The following is a 21,464-nucleotide window of genomic DNA, read 5'->3' as shown; positions in this document are numbered from 1 at the left end:
ATATTTCTCGCTGCCTTTTCTTTGTCATGAAGCACTTGAATACTGTATTACATCTCTTTTTTTGAGTGATGACAGAAGGATATTAGCATTTTTATCATACCTCTGCTGTAGAAACAAAACGAGTTATGTTTTAAAATTGGGACAGAAAAAATTATGACATTGAACTCTGACATACTGTTCCTTCACAAGTCTCCTCTGTAGCAGCAGTCACAGTAAAGAACAGATGATTATCCCAAAGTACTACAGGGCCTAATCAGATGTCTTTAGGCCCCTTGTTTTCCATTAATTTCCAGCACAATGTAACATTGCTGCATTCATTGAAACCTAAGTTAAGGCCACACAAGCTGAACGGACAGATCTTAACCCATCTGATAGAAAGAGTGAAGTCTCGTCAGTCACCTGCTCAAAAATTTATCTCCTTTGCCAACGACTTGGAGGACAGACTTTCCAACTGGATATACCAAGCAGGGACCTCATCAATGTCTATAAGTATCTGAGTGAAGAGTGTCCAGAGGATGGAGCCAGGATCTTCTCAGTAGTCCTGGGCAATAGAACAAGAGGTAATGGGCAGAAACTGATGCACAGGAAATTCCCCCTGAAGGTGAGGAAGAACTTCTTCACTGTGCAGTGACTGCACACTGGAATAGGTTGCTCAGAGATGATGTGGAGTCTCCCTCACTGGAGATATTCATCTGGACACAATCCTGTGCCATATGCTCTAGGATGACCCTTCTTGAGCAGGGAGGTTGGACCAGACAACCCACTGCGGTCACTTCCAACCTGACCCATTCTGTGGTAATTTTTGAATACCATTCCACAAGTCTACTTCCAATCAGCAGGGAAACACAATTTGTGCCTTAAAATATGCATCTCGCTTCACAAGCTTGAAAGTAAGGAGAAAAGGGAAACACTGCCCAAGAGGAAAAGGAGGGATGCAAAACTATGTAGGAGAATTCCTGGCTATTTCACTGTTTGTTTTCTTTTTTTGCTGTTGAAAAAATTCTGCTGTAGGAAAATAAGTGAAAATCAGATTCAAGAGATGTCTTTGAATAACTTAGGAAGTGTTTAAAATTTGCAGGATCAGCAATTTGTTTTAGAAGCTTACACTTCAAAAATTGATGCAATTTTGTTCCAAATATATTCATTGTCACAGACTTTCCACTTATTACAGATTAATGAATTTCAAAATACTGTTTCACAAAGCAACACTTCCCACAAAAATGTCAATAAATAAAAATTTTAGCCTACAGTACAATTCTGAGATTACTCCCTGTACATATAACTGTAGGCAGAAAGCTCTGATTTCAGGAAAAGGATAAAATATTAAGGAAAAAATTTGGTAAGCCACAAGTGCTCTGGTTAATATTCTTTAATAGGCTAAAGTATTGAAGAGATACAAGTTCATGTCAAAATCTAGACATGAATTCCCTGTATGATTAGGCTTGTGCCATCAATGGAAAACCACACCATTTTAGTAGGAAAACAAACCTGCACATGTAAAACAAGAAAAGCAGCACAGAAATAAATAGCATCCTTATACTACTGGCCATATCATTGGGATAAAGCAGCAGCTAGAGGACTTACATGCTTTTTTAGGGTAGCTGTATTGTTAAAAGCTAGGAAATCTGTTAAAGGTCTTTAAGAAAGAAAACAGAACCTTCTAATACTGACATTACAGCAGAGAACACCTGCAGTCAAGTGTAAGAAAGTCTGATGACCCCTTCGCAATTCAAGAGAAAACATTAAGTATCAATCTTACTCTAAATATAAAGAAATGCTTCTCTCTTTTTAAATGCTACATTTAAGTCCAGAAAGGGTTTATTTTTATAGTACAACAAACTCATGACAAAACATAAGCATTAGTGCTGAGAGCTGCCTTTCATTGCCAGTACAATTTTTTTTTACTGAAGAACTACATAAGGAACGATGTCTCTGTACATCAAGACATTTTCCTTCTGGAAGTGCCAACAAAACTGCACAAAAGCCTGACTTGGTAAACAAATGCAGTTAACACTGGAAGTTGGGTGCCATTAAATTACTATTTTCCACAACAAAGTTATTACAGCATCACCTCCTCTCTCAGCCAAAAGAGAGGCAGAGCTTTCTCTTCCAAGTTCTGCATAGCTTTGATGATACTTGGCTTACTCAATACTTTATATTGAATAGATAGAAATGGCTGGGAAAACAAATGTAAACTGTCAATAAACAGTATTTCTCTTAGCAAGCAGCCATGTCCCAAACTGTGGTCAAGGAATTAATTCTAATTCGGGGACCATTAGAGAATACAGAGCAAACCCAGTAAAAAAAGCTACTTTACAAGTATCTATCTTTACTATGGCCTAGAAGCAGGCAGCTCATCAGAAACTTCCAGGTTTCATTACTTCTTTTCGCCTTCAGAACAGCACCCAAAAAGTACAAGTTTAGTAAGCTGTATATTCCATTTCTGCCAAGTCAGAGGTGAGGAACATACAGTAAGAAAGCATGATGCTAAGTAGAAATCATTCCCTTATGATTAGCTTATGTACCAAAGACAAGCAAATTTACCAAATCTTGTCTATAGACACTATTTTCCCCTTTCCAAAACATAAAATAACCTTACACATGAAAGCTTAACATGTCTAACAGGTAGACTGACATGAACATATTACACTTACAATCCAAGAATTGAGTTTATGAGTTCTTTAAGATACATATTTGCTTAAACAGAACAACTATAAATGGAAACCTTCAGAGGACCTATTTCCAGATCTGAATTTTATACATTCACAAGGAAAAGAACATAAAAACAGTAACTTACAATTCTCAATGTCAAAGTCCTAATAGCAATAGATTTGGGGAAGCAGCTGCATCAACAGGTGACAAACAAACAGCACTGCTTATTAACATTTGATGCAGCTTCCATTTCAGATCAAGTCTCCCACTAATACATCTTTACTCTAGCAACCTACACCAGATACCTGAACTTCATCAAGAGAAACAGAGGACTCCATCCACTTAAATGCATGAAGACTTAGCACTTAATACCATCATATTAATATCAGAATTCTTACCTAATACCAGTAGGGGTTTATATCTTCCATTCTGTGCCATTTAAAAACAAGCTTTGCAGCTTCTTTTCAAAAGCAATTTTGAATATTAACATTCTAAACTTCTAAATTTAAAAAGTACATACACAAGTCACATACTTTTCAATTTCTATTCTATTAAAGATCCGCACAACAGACTAACACAAAAAAAATGGTTATACAACCAATCAAGCAAAAACTCACTTCAGAAATATCACCAAATATACTGAATAAATGGAAAGCTACATTCTATCTAAAACTTCTAAACTCTGAAAGCAAATTTAAAATTAAACCCACTGTCTGAACGTACTAGTAAGACTTGAAAGGAAGCTTTTATCAACATCAGAAAACAAAAACCTACTTTTCACAATTTTTTCTTTTAATCCAGAGAAAAGCTTCTAAAATGTGAATGGTCCTGGAAGCAATTCCATTTCTCTTAAAAAACAAACCTACCACCAAACCTCACCTCCTTTAGAGCCATCCTAACACCCAACACTCATGGCAGAGGGAAGTGAATCACTACTTCTACACCTGGGTGCTAGGGGGTGTTCAAAGCAGATGAGAGAGCTTACTCTCCTTTGTGATTAGACTTCTCTCATCCCACCTTTGACTGTACAGTTACAGTGAGGAAACAGTTTTTACAGTAATGAATAATTACTTTACCAGCAGTTAACCCTAACTACATATATAGACTCTATTCCAGCTTCTTTTCCCTCAACTCTTCACTACATTTCATTACTCTGACTTGCCTCTTTCCACCTACCCTGCAATTTCCTCTCTACAATGCAGGCAGCTTCCATGCTCTTGTACCTGCCCTAATATCCCATTTATTTCTGACTGCTGGTCAATGATCACACGGATTTAATAAGGAGTTAACCTCCTGTCTTCCTCTACTGACATGTTTCTAACACAGGAACCTAACACAGCTCTCTGTTTAGGGCTGTTTGCTGTCACTTTTCCTATGAGGACTCTGAACTCCTTCAGGAATCACTAAAAACAAAGCAAGCCAACACTTCATGAAAGAAGCTCCCATCACTACTTCAATAAAAATAGGAACTCATTTTTTAAAGTATTCCATTCAGTCTCTAACAGCAGTAGGATGTTTAATCTTAGAAGTGTATTATAGTCATTAACAGTGGTCACTGACAGTATTCTTAACTGCCAATTTAAAAAAAAAACCAAACATGCAAAAACACATTCACAAAGCTTCAGTTATACTTTGGAATTTAAGTATCACAAGTTATAAGCAAATTTCATTAAAGTAGCCTACCCAGCACAATAGCACACAGTCCAGCAAAGATTTCATGCTATGTACATTAACGCTCTCCGCTTATTATTTTAAACAATTCAGTAAGATCATGGCATGAAACCAACAAAGTTTTAAAGTCTCTTAAACATAAATGTAGTGAAACACAGTATTTTCTTCACAATAAGAAACAATTGAGTACAGGTAGCTTAACTGTACTAACCTTTTTTGCTTCAAGTTCTACTCTGTCTTAGTGGGTCATTCCGCTCCGTACATTTAATTACAAAGAAATATCCTTTTCCCTTTTTTTACCAAAGGTTGTATCTTGCATTTTTACTCCTAAATAATATATATATATACACCTCCCTTACAGTACTTTCAAAGTCACTCTACTATATGGCTTCTTTGTTTTCTTTCCTCTACACCAGTATCTCCCCATTTATGCATATAAAAAGAACTACAACGGTCATCCATGCTCTCAGTTTATCCATCTTCAAGCATGAGAACCCTCAAATCTTTGTATTTCCCTTTTTCTTTAATGGAAACATTTCTTCCACATCTACACAGCCCTTCGTAGTCCTATTCCCCACAAACAATGCTGGCTTTAAGTCCCTATTTGTTACTGTTAAGAAACTTCACACTTGAGTTGGTCTCATGAGACCCCCTAATCTCTTCAAACCCCACACTTGCCTATAGCAGCTGATCTATAAATAGGAGATGCACTGAGGGGGGGAGCTGTTCATTATGTTTTAAACACTTGAATACAATGTGCCCACGCACAAGGACCTGAAAGCAAGAACAAAGTTAAGGCAGTTTTTTGATATGCTGGATGTACAAGTATTCTTAGAAAACCAGGGATGTGACAAAAACTTGTAAGTACTTCACTGTGTTTAGGCCAAGATAAACCTGGAAGTCTCTCTCCAGAGAATGCCTCTGCATGCAGTCAGTCTCTTTCCACAGAAACCATGCAGTAAGCAACTTTGAAACATGCTTTGTTTGCACTGTATCAGTATGGAGGGCTTATCCATAACACGTTTTAAAACTTTAACTGAATTTCTTACTATGGATTACAGTTCTACAAACACATAAGTTTCTGCCATGAGTATTTAAAAAATAAGCTGTAACAACAAATACCTTTATACAGGTACCAAAGATATTAATAACTCAAAAATGGTAGAACCACCTCCTGTTAATTTTCAATCAATTTAATTATAGTTCTTATATTTCAAATGTGTACACTTCAATCTTTAAATGACACTTAGCCGGTTTTCTTTACCACAGAAAAGTGAACCAGTCATGACTAAATCAGCATGTTACACCTGTGAACCTTCCTGTTTCACTTCAGAGCAAAAATCACTAAGAGATATAGAGAAATGCTCTCTTAACATTGACTTGAGAGGGAGAGATCAGGTTAAATTGGCTTTATGTTCAGTATTAATAGTATTAATACTGCAGATTTCTGTCCTATTTTGTTTTCTTAGGTATGAGAGAAAATGAGATTGTTTGGGACTATAATGCAGTTTTGGGAAATAAATACTAGAGTTGTTTCAATGAGGTTTGTTTTTTTAAGTTCAACTAGATCATAAGGCAGTAACATCTTTGTAGTAGCTTCAAATCAAGCACCACTGGTTTTAAAATAATGCATGGCAGTTACAAAAAATAAAGATCACACAACTTTTTTCTTTCCCTCAGAATGTAAAAAGAAAACAAGCTAGAATACTACAGTAGCATCAAAGCAAATCAGTACTCTTCAGTCATATTAGAGCTTAGATTAGCAGTTTAAAATTTTAGCACTTTAGTATTTTTGGGGTTTTTTTCCACTGTATGTCTATAATTGCAAAACTAAGTGAATACTATAGCAATAACAGCACTTCAGTGTAATTCAATAGACAGAGAACATGGTAAATTATTGTCTTTTGCATATTAGCAATATGCAAATGTCCATTATAGCATTTCACTTACATTCTAACACCTACCTTCAATTCACACTGACAGAAATATTCAGTAAATCAAAGACAAACTGAAATCCTGCTGCCCACATCTGCTCAGCTTTGGTTTTACCATGTACAATATACAGGATTTAGTGCAACTTTGATGTTTGGAATATATTTTACAAAGGTGAAACTGCATGCAAGCTAATCTTACAAACAACACACAAAAAATATTACTTATTTCCATTGAATAGTACAAACGTTCAACTTTGAAAATTAGTAATTTCCCTCAGACTGTTGAACACTACTTCCTTCTTCCAGTCTGTTAACACATGATGTGCAAACGACTGCTTTCAGATCAGAATAAATGAAACTTTCTCCTGTGTTAGCAGCCAGGAGAAGGTACAGGGGGATAGTTTTCCTTCCATTTACAAAATTACAAATAATTCATTTTCCTTCATCCTTACTGTGCACATCCATGCTCCAGATCATTCCCCAACTATTAAATCCAGCTGGACTCAGTAAGAACTTCAGAATGTCTTTCCTATCTTAAAAACAATCCCAATACACAAATAAGCAAATACACTCCCCACATAGAGCCTCATCCTCCAGATGTTTTCATATATGCATAACTCCACTAAAAGTAGCTCAGTTGAAGCAGAAAAAATTACTGACTGTAGCAAAACTAAGCAGAATTGCAAAAGTATGTAGGATGAATATCTCTGGACAGGTGAACAGGAAATAAAAGAGGACACTTCTGTAACCCAAAAAGTAGCACAGAATAGCAGCCTGTGGGCATTGCACATGCATTTAGTACTGAGATTACACTTTCAATTATGATGAGATATAATGAAAACGAGTGTAGTAACAAAAGATACATGTTTTTATAATCCATCCACACACTTCTATGACATTATCAGTGGTCTACAGAGCCTCTGCATTAAGGCAAAGAAGGAAAACAAATAGGAATTGTAAGAACAATTGAGTATCATAAACACATTTGTGGTGTGGAACTCCTATTTTCTAAAAGGTACTCGAAAGTATTTCCTTTATTTTATTATAACTATTATATCAGGTGAAACTAGTGCAGCTACAAATGCATCTGTATATCACAATTTGTTTGCTTTATACAAAAAAAGCGCACTGATTTAAAGCTGCAAGTTCTCTACTTGAAGACTCCACTTTATAATTTGATAGAGAAACCAAATGCCGAAACAGAGAACACTTTTCCAAATTCAAACAGTAACCACAATTTTCTAAACTACAGCTGTTTGTTACCTTAATACTATTTACTACATGGAAAACCCTACTCTTTCCTTTTTCTACAAAGTGGGGATATAAAGCAGTATCAGTTAAAAAATACTGGGGCTATGACTACTGTCTTATAATCCTGTAAAAACACAGAAGGAAGACTTGACTGTGAACATACTTCTTCCAGCTTCTGTCAAGAAAGGCTCTAGTATGTGCTACCTTTGATTATCATCTTCTGATTTTATTTAGAGTTCTATAAAGCAGCTAAACATAAAGAAGCTCTTTTTCATTTCTGATGGAGTTTAGTCTACATGAAACATGTACGTACACAATATAGCACCACAGTACACCAAGTTATTAAAAAAGTATCCAAAACAGCCTATATTTATTGCTAGTGAAAAATCCAGAAAATTATTTCATGTTATTAAATGTTGCAGTATGTCTAAACTACATGAGACATACCACTTTTAAAAAAAAGTTTATTTAATCTTTGGGGTTGTAAGGTAAACTACCATACCTGTAAAAATCAGAAAATTAATAGGTTTTACAATGCCTAAATGAAGCCCTTTAACTTCACTGCAGTCTTCCAAGCACAGCACAAGGCACATTTAGAGTAAGACTCATCACCTGAGTGATAAGGGCTAAATTTTAATATTACTGAGAAATTAGTAATTGTTTAAATAAAGGTTTGTTAAAGGTAACTCACCACCATCCCTCTCTCTAACTCTGTGAGTATGCACACTTTTTGCTTTACTGTGCCCTGTGTTGTCACCATATTTGTTTTCAGGGCTGTCAGAGCGTCGCAGCATTTTATTTGGCGGTGAAGGATCTGTGGTGTCTCGCATCTTGTCATGACGGTGATCACCACCACTGGGGTGACTCTTGGATGAGTACTTAAGAGCCTGCAACAAATCACAAGAAAACAGACATTTACATTAGATTTGAAGTTTCTGGACTGATGTTAAAATGTTGTTTCTAAATTTTACATCTCTTTCAAAAACTTTTAAAAGTTAATTAATTTTCATCTCCTATTTAAGAAAAAAAATCAGCATTAGTCTTTCTAATTTTAATTACCTACAATAAAGCAACAAGTTCTGTAATTAGAACTCAAACCATTTTCTCCCACTATCATATCCAACATAACACTTGCTGTTACGAAAAACCTAGTTTCTGTGTCTTTTCACTGATGGACTACACACTTTCAACAGTACACAGTTCTTCTGCACTTTGGGGAGAAGCACAAGTCTCCACTTCATATTAAGCATACGAACTGGAAGTTACACTGAATCAGTGTAAACTTTGAGTATGTTCTCCAGACTCTTGTCAAGATCATTTTACCTTGAACTTCTGTGACCTTTTTTCAATACTTTCAACACTCTCAACATATGTAATTAAAAAAAAAATAATTCTGGAGGGCCAAAATATACAAGTATTTACCAAAAATTACATGTTCTGCCTCACTTTGACCTGCTTGGTTTTGCAGTGTGAGCTCCTGAATGGCCAAGTGTTTACATTTACATGAGCTGTCACTGACAGCTGCCTTGGACTGCTATATTGCACTTCACAGCCATACAAATACACAGAAATACAATGAAACAGGTCAATTCTGGGCCTAAGGAGAGAAGTATCACAACATAAGCTCTCCACAGACTCACACACCTACAACTGTTTTTTCAGTGGACACAGCAAAGAAATAAGAGTATCCACCATACAGAAATTGAGGTTATTGTCAGAAGCCCGAGAATTTTATGGCTTCTGAACATACCCAGCAGCTGGCAACTGCAGAAATTAAGCCTTACTGGCAACCCCAAGTTGTTCAGGGTCTAAACCCATGCCCTGCTCAGGTTACAGCCCACAGCAGCAGTTTTAGGGAGAAGAAAGGACTTTGGGCAGGGGGGCTAGGGGGGGGCAAGAACAAGACACCTTTTGTTTTTAGAAGGAAAACACTCACCTCCCCCTGGTTCTCCGCTCCGCCGCGGGTGACCCCGGCCCGCTCCCCCGCCCCTCGCACCTCCCCGGCTCCCAGGCCCGGGCCCCGCACGGCTCGCACTAGGCCGCTGTTGCTCACCCCGGCCCCACAGGCCTGTGCCGAGCGCCGGGATCCCGTTCCCCGCTCCGCGGCCGCCTCCCCGCCCCACGGCCCCGGGAGCACCTCCGGGAGCCGGGCAGGGCCGGCCGCGGAACCGCGGCCTAAGACGGCCGCCGGAGCCTCCGCCGGAGTAGCTCCCCTCCGCCCCCCTGCTCCTCCTCCCGGCCCCGCGGTACCTGGTAGGGCTGCGAGTCCCCCCTGCGGTCGTGACAGCTGAGGAGAGAGCGAGAGAAAGAGAGAGGCGTTAGCGAGCGCCCGTTACCGGCCCCGCGGCCGGGCAGAACATGGCGGAGGGGGGGGGGCGGCCCCGCGGGGCCAGGGGGGGATTTACCCATCACTGAGTCTCTGCTGTTTCCTCGCATACATTACCATCAATGCCCGGCCTGTGTGTGTGAGGGTGAGGGGACCAGGAGGGCACGGCCGCGGCCGGGCCACAGGCGCCGAGGGGGGAGGCGGGGGCGGCAGCGCTCCGGGGGCAGGGACGGGGGGAGGGGGCGGCTCGGGCAGCTCGGCTGGAGCGGCGCTCACGGGCCCATCGCCTCGAGAGGGGAGACGCCGGCAGCTCGGCCCCGCGCGCGCTGAGACACACCGGGAGCACCGGGAGCACCGACTCGGCCGCCGCCTCCCCCCGCCGCGCCCGCCGCCGCCGCCGCTCCAACTACATCCGGGGAACTCGGGCGACGCCGCGCTCGGTCAACGTCGGCTCTTTCCGGCTCTTTCCGACGCGCTCCGTCCCCTCTGTCCCCTTTGCTCTCGGGCGACTCTGCCTTCGGCAAACATCGGCTGCGTCCGCCGAGCCCGACGCCCCTCAGTCCCTCCCTTCGGCAAACATCGGCTGCGTCCGCCGAGCCCGACACCCCTCAGTCCCTCCCTTCGGCAAACATCGGCTCCTTCCGTAAAGCTCGTCCCTCCCTCCCCCGCCTCCTTCGGGCCCCCTCTCCCGAGCGCTACCTGTCTTCGTAAAACATCGGGTATTTCCGGAGAGGCGCTTCCGCGCGGCCGGTCAGGGCGGCGCCGCGCTCGGAAGCGCTCGGGTATTTCCGTGACCCCTCGCGGGCCGGCGCGGCCGTTGGCGGGCGCGCGGGGCCGGCGGCCGCGAGGGACCGGGTCCGCGGCGGCAGAGCCGCCACCTCGGTGGGGAGGAATCGCGATCCCGCCAGGCAGGTGGGAGCAACAGTGGGGAATTGTGGGGGGAGGTAGGCACGGGAAGGTCTCCTCTTATCTACCCCCTCCTCCTCTTCCGCCCGGGGGCTCGGTGCACAGGCAGGAGCCATTTTGTGCGCGGCGCGTGTTCGGCGGGGCCGCGCTGGGCGGCGAGGAGGGTGTTAAGATGTCCCTGGGGCCGCGCGGGTCGGGCCCCGGGCCTGGGGGTGTCCCGGGGGACGGCGGGTGAAGGGCTCGTCCTGGCCCTAGCTCAGCATTCCGGGTCGTCCCGGTGTGTTCGGGGGTCCCCGGGCCCTCTGTTGTGCCGGGATGGTTCTCTGTTGCTCGCTGAGCCCCTCACGGGACGAGGTGGTGCCCGGAGACAGGACGAGAAGCGATGGCCATAAATTAAAACATAAGTTTCTTGTCAATATGAGGAACTTCTTAACGTTGAGGGTGGTAAAGGACTGGGACAGGCTGCCCATGGAAGGCATGGAGTGTCCCTCTCTGGAGACATTCCAAACCCACCCGAACGTATTCCTGTGTCACCTGCTCCAGGTGACCCTGCCTTGGCAGGGGGATTGGACTAGGTGATCTCCAGAGGTCCTTTCTAACCCTGACAGTTCTGTGATTCTGTGATTCTTGGTCATTTCTGACCACACCCTCGAAGTATGTGGTACAAAGCATCATCTACTCAGAATCGTATTAAGGTATTATAGGAGCCAAAAATTTTCAGTAAAGGTATAAGTGCAAATGCCAAATTTTGTCCTGTTCCCTTGTTGAAAAGGGAAGAGATGTGGCACATCTCAGAACGAGCATGTTAACCTTAAACAGAGCATCTTGTCCCGTGGCTCTGAGCTGTTGCAGCATTATTCATGGTAACACTGAGAGATTTTTTTTTCCTGTTTTTGTTGTATTTTTCCTATTAGAGTGCAGAAGGCCGTTGCCGAGCAGGGACTTCAGGGAGCGGTGGCAGAGCTCAGGGAGGGAGTGCAGGATGACTCAGCAGGGAGCTGTTCTTCAGGGTTACAATAATGAACTAGTGAAATGCATTGAAGACTTGTGTATGCAAAGAGAAGAGCTGAACAAACAAATCCAGCAAGCAGAAGAAGAAAGGAATAAACTCCAGCATGAAATTCAAGTCCTGAGTGAACAGCTGGAGCGTGTATGTGAAAACCTGGCCCAGAAGGTGGCTTCACGGAATGAGCTTGATAAAATTCTTGCTGAAACTGAAGCTGCTTACATGAAGATTTTGGATAGTTCTAGAACTTTACTTAATGTCCTGAAGAAGGAAGTGGGAAGCTTAAGGCATTCACCAGATCTGAAACCCAATGTAACGTGAAACAGTTGAATGTTTGGACTCTACAGTGCTAAAATTCCACTGGGTGAGAACTGTGGTTAGCCACGGAACCTTACAGCAACAGTATAAGCGGAAAGGGATTTTCTTCCAGCCTTTCTGTATGTTTTATTACTATTACTTTTAAATGCACTAGAAAATAGATTAAATAAAGTTGCTGTTTTGCTTTAAAAAATCTAGTTACTTAAACACTACAAAATTATATTTCAAAGAGGTAGTTGAGGCAGATAAGAGACTGTCAGTTTTGACATGGTAGCGCTTCAAGACTTCCAAAGACAGCAAAAAAAAAAGTCATGTTTTATTAGTTGGCTTCAGCTGGCTACTGGTAGATTCCTGTTAGAAAACTAGTGGATGCAAGTAGATGAGATACTACTTTTTACTTTACAAATGGTTAGGCTTTACTGTTGAACCAAGTAGAAATTAACTATTTAGCTTTCTCTGGGAGCTTGGAGTTCTGTCTGATGCATGCACAAAGACAGCCCTTCTTTATTGTCATCTCCTATCTGGAATAATGGAGGGACAAGGTGAGGAAACATGACTAATGCAGAGCATGGAGGCTTAAACTGTAAGACTGTATGTGATTCGTGCATCTTCTGACGCTGTTCTCAAAAGCTTTGTTTAGGAAGGAGACGTGCTGTAGTGGAAGACAGGTTTGGTGCAAGTGCACATGCCTCCAAATGCAGGGCACAGCAATAGAGGCAGCTACACTATATAAACCTGGACCAATAACTCATGGGTAAGGAAAAGGTGACTATTTCAATAGTGACTAGAAGTCCTGAAAAAGTTACTGGAGTTCAGTTAAAAAGACAGAGATAAATACAAGGCCAAAGAAGACAAGCCTGGCTAAAAGCTAGTAATAGAATTTCTGGAAACCCTTTTAGTGCCTTTTAGCTCTATACTGATGTATTAAATAATTTTAATAAGGTTGTAAAGAACAGTGAACATCCTGGAATGGTGAGAAATAAATACAAATGAAAGATGAAAATGAGAAGTGGTTTGCATCTTGTCAGGCATTCTCACAGATGACATTAAAGTAGAACTTAGTTTAGAGATCAGGGAGGACAGCAAGGCAGAAATCTTGATTTAATCCTGTTTTCTATTCCTGGTGAACCTCTCTGTAGTTATGTGCTTGTACATACACGTGCATTTTGTCCTGCACATTTTCTGTTATAGCGGTAACTTTTTAAGTTGTAGTCAAATGTTCATTCAATACCAATTAACTAAAGAAAGAAGTGCAATTGTGATCTCCTTACTTGACAATAGTGTGTCTCTCAGGTGCAAATAGAGAGGACAGTGTAGGTGTGAATAGTTTAATAGCTCTTCCCAAATCATAGGAAACAAATTTTATGTTCTGGTTGCCATGCTACATCAGGGATTAGTGTACCAAGCTAATCACAGTTTACTTGTATGGCATTTCCACTGGCTTTCCTCGGGTAATGCTGAGGTGATAAAATTAGATAACCTCAGGGCTACTGCTGCTGTTGCAGTACCACAGCATTCAGGACCCCCTTGTTTGTGTTACACAAAAATTTTGCTATGTTTAGTAGCAAAAAAGTGACTGGCTGTTTTATTTGACTGGCTGTTTTATGACATTGTCTTCCCTTAGAATGGGAGTAGTAACTGATTTACAACAAAAGAGGAAGAATCAGGAAAAAGTATTAACTAAAGAGCAGGAACTGTCAGTTGCATGTGTAAACTGCTGCTTCTTACTATCTGCAAGGTAACTCAAAATGTCTGTGAAAAAGAATTTGTGTCATGGAAAACTCATAGAGAACAGCATAGCTAATTTCTTGTATTAATCTCACACAATAATTACAGGTTTCTTTGTCTTAGAATAGTCATAAATAATGCCTCTTGTTCTACTGAGGCTGTTAAAACTAAAGTTTTAAGAGAAGCCTTTTAAGTCTTTAAAGAAGTTTACTCACAGCCATTATTACATGTAATTGTAGCTATTACAAGGTCAAAACTAAAATACTGGAGATGCTTGAATTTTTTGTTACAAAGCAAGGGGAAAATGTAACTGCTGGCTAGTAATGTAACTGCTGGGGCCTCCCAACATTCAAATAAAATGTTGAAATATTGTTAGAATTCCATTCAGTGATCCCAATCTGTAAAATTTCATTTAAAATCAAACTTAAAAATGAGGAGAAATAACATATATCTCTAGGGCTTGCCTATTTGTAGAATAACTACAGTGTTACGTGACAGTCATTGCACACATGCAGAGCTGTTACTCAAAAATAGAACTTACCATTATATTCTGTATTGACCCAAATGAACTTACTATATTCTTTTATTGAAGTGGTAAACCTTTTTCACAGCTTTTTCAGGTAGTATAAATCTTGACAGAAATAGCTTTTGTTAAACAGCTTCAATTTGTTCAGAACAGGAGACCCATAAACTCAATTGGTACATTGTATTGCTAGAAGAGAACTGATAATGTGCAGCTGCAAGCTGCTCTGTAGGGCTGGCCTGTAACAGGAAGTTTACCTGAAAGAAGGTAAATTGTAAGCTTAAAAGCATCATACTTATTCCTGACTTAAGTTTTGTGTTGAATATATGTGACTCTCTGAGTTAGATTTGATGCTTTGCTTGAGTGCTTACAGTCTAGGAGCCTTAATGACAAAAACTGGGCTCCCAAATTGAAGTGCCTCATCTAAAGGGCTGTGTTGGGTGTCTTCTATCTTACTGGATATGTGAGGAGATGCAGTTTTTGAAACTCCTACCTGTGCTTCATTCAAAGATCTAGTGAAATGCATCTAGAGCACCGTTCTAAAGCCCTGCATTTATGTAGAGGCACCTCTGCCTGGTTTCCAAGTAACAGCATAACTGGGTGAGATATGATGATTCCCAGCTTTTATACCAATGCTTCTTAGATATGTACCCAGCACTTAATAACTCTAGTGATCAACAGGTTTGTCAAAATATTTGACTGTTGACTCCTTCCTAGTAAACTAAGTTTATTCTGTATGATAGAGTTTAGTTATCAAAGAAACTGCTTGTGGGTGGTATGTTGAAGTAATTTTGTGTGTGGAAGTGATTATAGATCCGCTGGATGAAGTGCTCCAGCAACCATTCCATAACTGTCCAATCCATAACTGTCTCTTTTTGTTGGTGCTTGCCCTGCAGTTCAGGTACCTGCCCACATGCAGTTTCTGCTAATCACCTTACAGAAATGGAGATTAATGGACTGGAGTTGGCCCTAATTTTTAGGGTAGAGAAGAAAAAGAAAGTATGGATGTGGAATTGTGGTTTGGAAAGACTGGAGCATGAGGGGGTGTAATAAAAAGACTGATGGAGTTTCTCCTCATTTGTCTGCTTTAAGTGTGCTTGTACTGAGCTACTGCCTACAGTTTTTGCTACCCAATGAATCAAATTTTAGAAATCATCCGAAGTTCATCTGAAATCCGGCCTTCCCCCCTTCCTTTAAGCCCACTGACAAGTCAGCAACAGAGGCAGTCTACATTTTGCTTTCTCTTTCTGCCTTTTACTTTTTTCTGGCCACACCAACTTGCATGTGCCAACTGCACAGTGGCCAGTTCCAGCAGGAAGCTGTGGAATCAGCCTCCCGTTTGCTGGGTAAGTGTACTGCCAGGCTCACACTGGATACAGTGCTATTGTTTCTTGCCCTGGTTGCTCTGCTATGAGCAGTCATCATTGAGCTACTTGGGTTTTGTAAAGAACCCTAAATCCTGTCTGTATTAGATGTACTCTATGTGTGTGTGAGATTGATCTTAGAGAATTTTGTTAGAGAGATGGCAGTTTTTTGGGTCTTAACTTACTGACTGCAAGAGATTTGTTTCCTTGGACTGTGAATTCTTCAGACTAGGAAGGCTAGGCATCTTTGAATACCCAAAGTTGTCTATTCAAACAATGAATCTTAACTCAGATGTCTGGGTATTGGTTTGCTGTTTCAGAACTGAGTATCTCAATTCCATCTAGCTCGTGTGGTGTAAGTGTGTCCTGCTCCAAATGGATTAAGTGGATTAAGCTAAATTAGAACAAGATACTTGTAATTAGGGAACAGGAACATTCAGAAGATTGTTAGCAAAAGCATGAAATGTCTACAGTTAACTCATATAGATGAGTCTTATGCAGAAGACCAATATCTGTTACTCCTTTGATTTTGCTTGTTAGGATAAATTTGAATGAGAAGATGCAGCTTGTGTCAGTTGCCTTAAATCTGAGTAGATCCCGGGATCCTGCTTTTTTATGCAAGTAGACAAAACAGTTCATTTATTTATTTTTCTTCTATTCACTAGTGAGTGAAGTATCAATAGATGCTTTAAATTGATTTGTTTGTGTGTGTATTGGTGGAGTTTTTTGATGTATGGATAAGCAAGTTTTCCTAAAATCAGAGTGCTTTTTTTAGCTTTATTTTTAATGTACGTATGTGTTTTTAAATACAGATGTAAATATTTTCTTTTTTTCTCTTGGGGGAAGGACAGACTAGCCTTTGGTTTAGTTTGTGCACCAATTGCTTTGTCCGTGTCTGCTACATTACTGGCGGGGAGTCAGGTAACGTGGCTGCTTCTTGGGTGTCTGTTCCATGGGTTTTTTTTTAACTGGGAGTGGTTTTTTTTCTTTCTTTGTCCCTTAACTGCTTGTAAATCTCTCTTTAATTTGTTGCCCTGGAGTAGTCCTTGATTGTTGTCTGCCTCAGTTGGCTTGCAGTTGAAGTTTTGTTCACTGTTTAGCTGTAAAACCCATCTACTTGCATGTTTCTATTAAAACATGGAGAGGTTCAGGTTTGCAGAAAAGGGAGCTATATCTTATTTGGTCATTCATGGCTTTAGCCTGTGGGATTTATGTGAAAAGTGGTTCAGTGCTGTAGTTTGATTATACAAAAATATGGTGTTAGTAGAAGTGAGACTAGTAGAACACTTCTATTTTGTAATGATTTCAAAAGTAGTTTTGCGAGATCTTGTGGGGTGGTTTTTCTGTCTATTAGTGCAAGACTGTAGATATGCTGCAGTAACTACTACAGAAAATTAGTAAATTTTATTACAAACTTGGATATCTTACTTAGCAGCAGCATTGAAAATAATGGTGTAAAATCTTAGCATTTTGATTGTAGCAAGCCTATTGTTTGCTACATGATTCGAAGCTGGTAATATTTGTAAGTATGCTTAATTTGAACGTCATAAATGGGAAAATCTAACTTTTGGAATAGGGTTCATCTGAATTAGATAGCACCTGTAGACAGAGATCATGTTCAGGAAAAGGCATTTGAAAAAAGTCCTGTCAGATCGTGATTCCTCTGATTGTGATGGGAGCTTCAGGTTCTCTCACACCTCACTTCAGGGCCTGTGAAGTTCCATGGAGTGGCTTCTCCTCTCTGCTCACCACCACTTGTGTGTAGAGTACGTGTTCTTGGCCCTGAAGGAGTTAGGGTTGAGTGTTCTCGTTTATTATCTTTTATGATGTAGACACACAGCTTCCTGGCCAGCCCAAATCTAGACCACAGGACTGTTAGGTAGAGACTATAAAACAAAGTAAGAAGGAGGGTGAACAAGTTTTAACACTTACTTGGAAAAATGTTTAAGATTATGATACCTAATAGACTGGTCACAGAGCATTTTAAAGTTAAATCTTCATAGGTGTTATTTTTTGAGCTTCATATGCATAGGTTCTCTTCCTTCAGTGAGAGCTCCTGAAATGCACTTGAGGTTTTCCATTGATTTCTAGTATATGGGAACACTTCTAGAAAATTATTTACATCATAGTCCATGACAAATCTGTAACTTAATTTTTTTTTAAAACCACTTCATAACATTGATTTAGTTGAACTTAGTAAAAAAATACCATATTTCTTTCCTAAAGGCTTTCACATCTCCCTACCTGTATTCAGAAATAGATCAAAGTATTATCTGTAGTATTCTTTTTTGTCGTTATGGTTATTAACAAGTTGATACAACTTGGAAACCCATTCTGATCGGGTATGTCTGTCAGTTCCAGACACAAAATCCTTTTCATATTCTGCAAGCTTAAATATTTTTAAAGCCTCTTTTTCCTTATACAGTAGGAACACTTTGAGTTGAAATCAGCATGACTGTTAGACTCATGCAGTTAATGTTTTTTTAATATAGTTAGTATTCGGGGCTGAATTATACTCTGTCAGGTGTTTGAAAACAAACTAACAGTAATTCTTCATATGCTTGTGCAGCTGTTCAGTAACAAATCCTGTTAGACATTTGTGTTGCTTGTTACTTGATAGTAAATGGAATTAATTGCTGTAACTGATTAACCCAGGGTACTTTTTATTAAATAGTGGTCCTTCTTCAAGTATTGTTGCTAGCATGAAGGGAATGGATGCTTCTTCCCAGGGGGATGTGGGGCAAAAGAGGAGCTGCCTTTTTAGTAGAGGCCACCCATCTGTGGAGAGAGAGGAGCATCTTTGTTAGCCTGGTTCGTGGTCAAGTGATGTGAGACAATTCAAACAAACTGCTTAGAAAGGTCATAGTTTACTGTTGCAAGGTGCACTGAAGCAAGCTGGAAGAAAGAAAACCCAGTCTGTGCTGTCAGTCCCAAGGAATGCGCTACCTGATCACAACCAGGTTATCTTTCAATGCAGGAGCTCAGGAACAGCCGGAAGCAGTGTAGCTGCTGCAGTACCGGGCTCAGCGAGGGATGTTTTGCCCTGCCCAAAAGCAGTTGACCATGTGGGACACACGAAATCTGGTACACTCCAGAGTCACTGGACTTGTTAGAAAAGTGTTACCTCTTCCTGTTATTGAACTCAGGGAATTCTGTGTTTTAGTGACATGCAATGTGAGATGTAACTCAACGAGAAGAATATTTATTTAAAATCCTGTTCCCTTTAGTGGTTTTTCTCCGAAGCCAAAAGTATTGCTTTAAATTCAACTTGTTCAAATACCTATGACCAAAAATACAGATGCCCAAGTTCCACTAAATCCCACAAACCTGTAAATGGCTTGTATTCACCATGTAGTACACCAAGATCCTGGTCAAATGCAGTTTAATCCTTCAGTCAAGTTGCAAATTTAGTGGCTCCCTTAGTAGCTGAAATGATTTGCAAGAAGTGTTGCTTGCTCAGTTTGGAATGCACTTTCGGTTTTTTGTTTGTTTGTTTTTTAATGAAGTATTCCATTGAGGCATCCCCTGGCACTCTACCATACACATTCATGTTGAGCATGTGAATATGTTTTCTTTGGGAATGTCAGAAGGAAACTACCTGTACAGCAGCAATTTAACTGAAACAGGATTTGGTTTTATGCCATCATTTTGTTTCTAACAGTGTTTTAAAATGATGCGTATATAAATATATATATTTATATAGGATATAAACAAATGCTTCCTATGAACAGATCACAGAGTACCCTACAGAGAATGTTAATATCTTTATCCCCTTTGATAGACAGGGACAAGCAGTAGTAATCTGCCCCAAATCAGGGACAGATCTGGGAATGGAGGCTTTGCTTTCTCAGCCTCAGCTGAATGCTCTGACTTGGACTGCTTCCCTGGGATTCATGTCCTGATTGGTATTTTGTCATAAACCAATGGGATTATGCATTCCCAACCTGTGTGTTAGGGGAAGAGATGGCTATCACTGATTAGATGCGTACTTTTTTGCTATTACTCCACACTGCATGCAGCATCATGATGTTGTTTAAAAGTGTTACTCCTTTCTCCATGGGTACACCCTGCATGACAAAGTATCCCAGCTCCAGAGTGGCCATTCTCACTTTCCAGATCTGCTCTCTCCAAGCCCCTTCTCATAAGTGTTTGGGACCTGAGTGTAGGAGGTGGGTCAGAGGAACAGAAAGAACTTTTAATGATAGTTGTTAATTAATTACATTTCACAAGCCTAACCTTTTTCAGACAGCCTGTCTTTATAGACCCTGCTGTTTTATTAGGCTTCTTATTACCTTATGTAAGACCACCAGGTTTTCTAAGACATGGAGACTCCTTGGTGTCTAAACATAGTGGGATGTCTGAATTCTAGTCCATCTATAACAGCAGACAGAAAACATAACAGCAACAGGGTGTCAGGCAACTATATGCCACCACAGCTGGTTTTGGGTTAATGGAATTGGCAAGTGAGGACCTTCAGTTATCTGGATGGATGGGGCTCTCCTATACTGAAAAGAAGCTGGCTGTATTAATTCAGACTAAAAACTACTTTATTGTGGGAGAGGTGACACCTGACAGCAGTATTTTATTTCACATATCACAATAAAATACATTTAGATTAAAATGTGTACATAAATATACTAAGCGTTTTAATAAGTATAGAGAGTTCTTGGTAAAAAGCTCCTTAATGTTTCAGTACTGCCTGCCATTAGAAAAGAGAATTTAAACAGGCTGGACATTACCAACTTGCATAAGATTGTGTACCCTCTGCTTTCAGTAGCCTCCACAGTCTTGCAACTACATAAGTCATCATTTGTAGCCCCATCCTCATCTTCCTCCTGCAATTATTTGCCTCTGTTTCTTAGCCCCGTACTTACTATGGTTTTAGTTATCCCAACCTGCTGACCAGAAACACAGTGCTCTTTCGACATGTGGTGGGTCAGAAACACTTTCAGTATCTTCATATTGTCCAGATATGTTCTGCCACACTTGGGGAAGTTGTTTGCAAAGATAAGCAGATTTCATTCAGCTTGAAAGTGCCCCAAAAGTTATGTTTGGACTGTGTGAGAATACTGTATTGTAGAGAAACAACAGACACCTGATCTGAGGTGAGTTTCATCCTATGAAGAACTCATCCTAAAAAGACTTGTAAGTTGAAGTGATGGAGGGAATGTCATGTTCCTGATATGCTGTAGAAACTAAAGAAGTTTATTTTGTTTGTCAATGAGAATATTTTTGTTCCAGGGAACGCAGACTTTGCTTATAGTCTTCTGCAGATAAGGAAGGTCTATATGTGATACTGTTCAGAGTGACATGAGTTTGTTCCAGAAACATTCGCTCTGTATTTGAGAAAAGATTATAACTTGAAACTAAAAAGTGGAAAAGGAATATGGTGCTGGACATTGCAGATAATGATCTCATTGAGGAAGCCATTATAGGTCAGCTATGTCGTCTTCAAAGTTCTGAGTTTGACCTATATTGCAAAATAATTACTGTGCTGAGACAGTGGAGTGTGCTCACAGTAAGGCTACTTTTAAAAAGTTATGTCAAGACATCGTAGGGATTCAGCAATGTACTCTGCAATCCTGCTCTATTTTATGAACCAATGTATTCCCCAGTAAGGTGCTCTAGAGATAAACATTGCAGATGCCTTCAAGTGCAGAGATGAAGGAGAGGCAATTAAAAGTCTGCATGCTGTGAAATCTCTGGGTACCAACAGTGTCTGCACAGATCTTTAAAATGTTTTAAGGAACATTTGGTTTTCCTACTGTCTGAGATGACTGAATGC

At 40.4% G+C, this 21,464-nt stretch overlaps 2 protein-coding genes and 1 long non-coding RNA gene across 5 annotated transcripts in view; 1 reads left to right on the top strand and 2 right to left on the bottom strand.

Moving 5' to 3' along the window:
• WAC (WW domain containing adaptor with coiled-coil) overlaps positions 1-10,225 on the bottom strand; it is a 55,952-nt gene extending 45,727 nt beyond the window's left edge. Inside the window, exons 1-3 of the mRNA XM_064636392.1 lie at positions 9,914-10,225; positions 9,759-9,795; positions 8,200-8,395 (exon numbers count right to left, since the gene is read on the bottom strand). Of these exons, the coding sequence (XP_064492462.1) occupies positions 8,200-8,395; positions 9,759-9,795; positions 9,914-9,954 (274 nt within the window). The 5' untranslated portion in view covers positions 9,955-10,225. The remainder of the gene's footprint in view (positions 1-8,199; positions 8,396-9,758; positions 9,796-9,913) is intronic.
• Positions 10,226-10,508: 283 nt separating this feature from the next.
• Positions 10,509-12,257, top strand: LOC135402878 (microtubule nucleation factor SSNA1-like). Of its 3 annotated transcripts, none has more exons than XM_064636413.1 (2): positions 10,509-10,742; positions 11,655-12,257. In XM_064636413.1, the coding sequence occupies exon 2, from the start codon at positions 11,723-11,725 to the stop codon at positions 12,065-12,067; it is 345 nt and encodes a 114-aa protein (XP_064492483.1). In that variant the 5' UTR covers positions 10,509-10,742; positions 11,655-11,722; the 3' UTR covers positions 12,068-12,257. The 3 variants fall into 3 exon arrangements, with proteins under 3 accessions (XP_064492483.1, XP_064492472.1, XP_064492490.1); XM_064636402.1 differs by having other exon boundaries at positions 10,509-10,778; XM_064636420.1 differs by having other exon boundaries at positions 10,648-10,746.
• A 5,621-nt stretch (positions 12,258-17,878) lies between these two features.
• LOC135402899 (uncharacterized) lies at positions 17,879-20,926 on the bottom strand. The gene is made up of 2 exons (XR_010425251.1): positions 20,554-20,926; positions 17,879-18,457 (listed from the first exon to the last, which is right to left on the bottom strand). It is a non-coding gene; the product is annotated as an uncharacterized LOC135402899 (long non-coding RNA).
• Between the last annotated feature and the right edge of the window lie 538 nt (positions 20,927-21,464).

This window comes from Pseudopipra pipra, chromosome 1 (genome assembly GCF_036250125.1).
Source record: "Pseudopipra pipra isolate bDixPip1 chromosome 1, bDixPip1.hap1, whole genome shotgun sequence".
In the NCBI taxonomy this organism is placed as follows: Eukaryota; Metazoa; Chordata; class Aves; order Passeriformes; family Pipridae; genus Pseudopipra; species Pseudopipra pipra.
The sequence above is the reverse complement of the archived record's forward strand: the minus strand, read 5'-3'. Positions and strand labels throughout refer to the sequence as shown.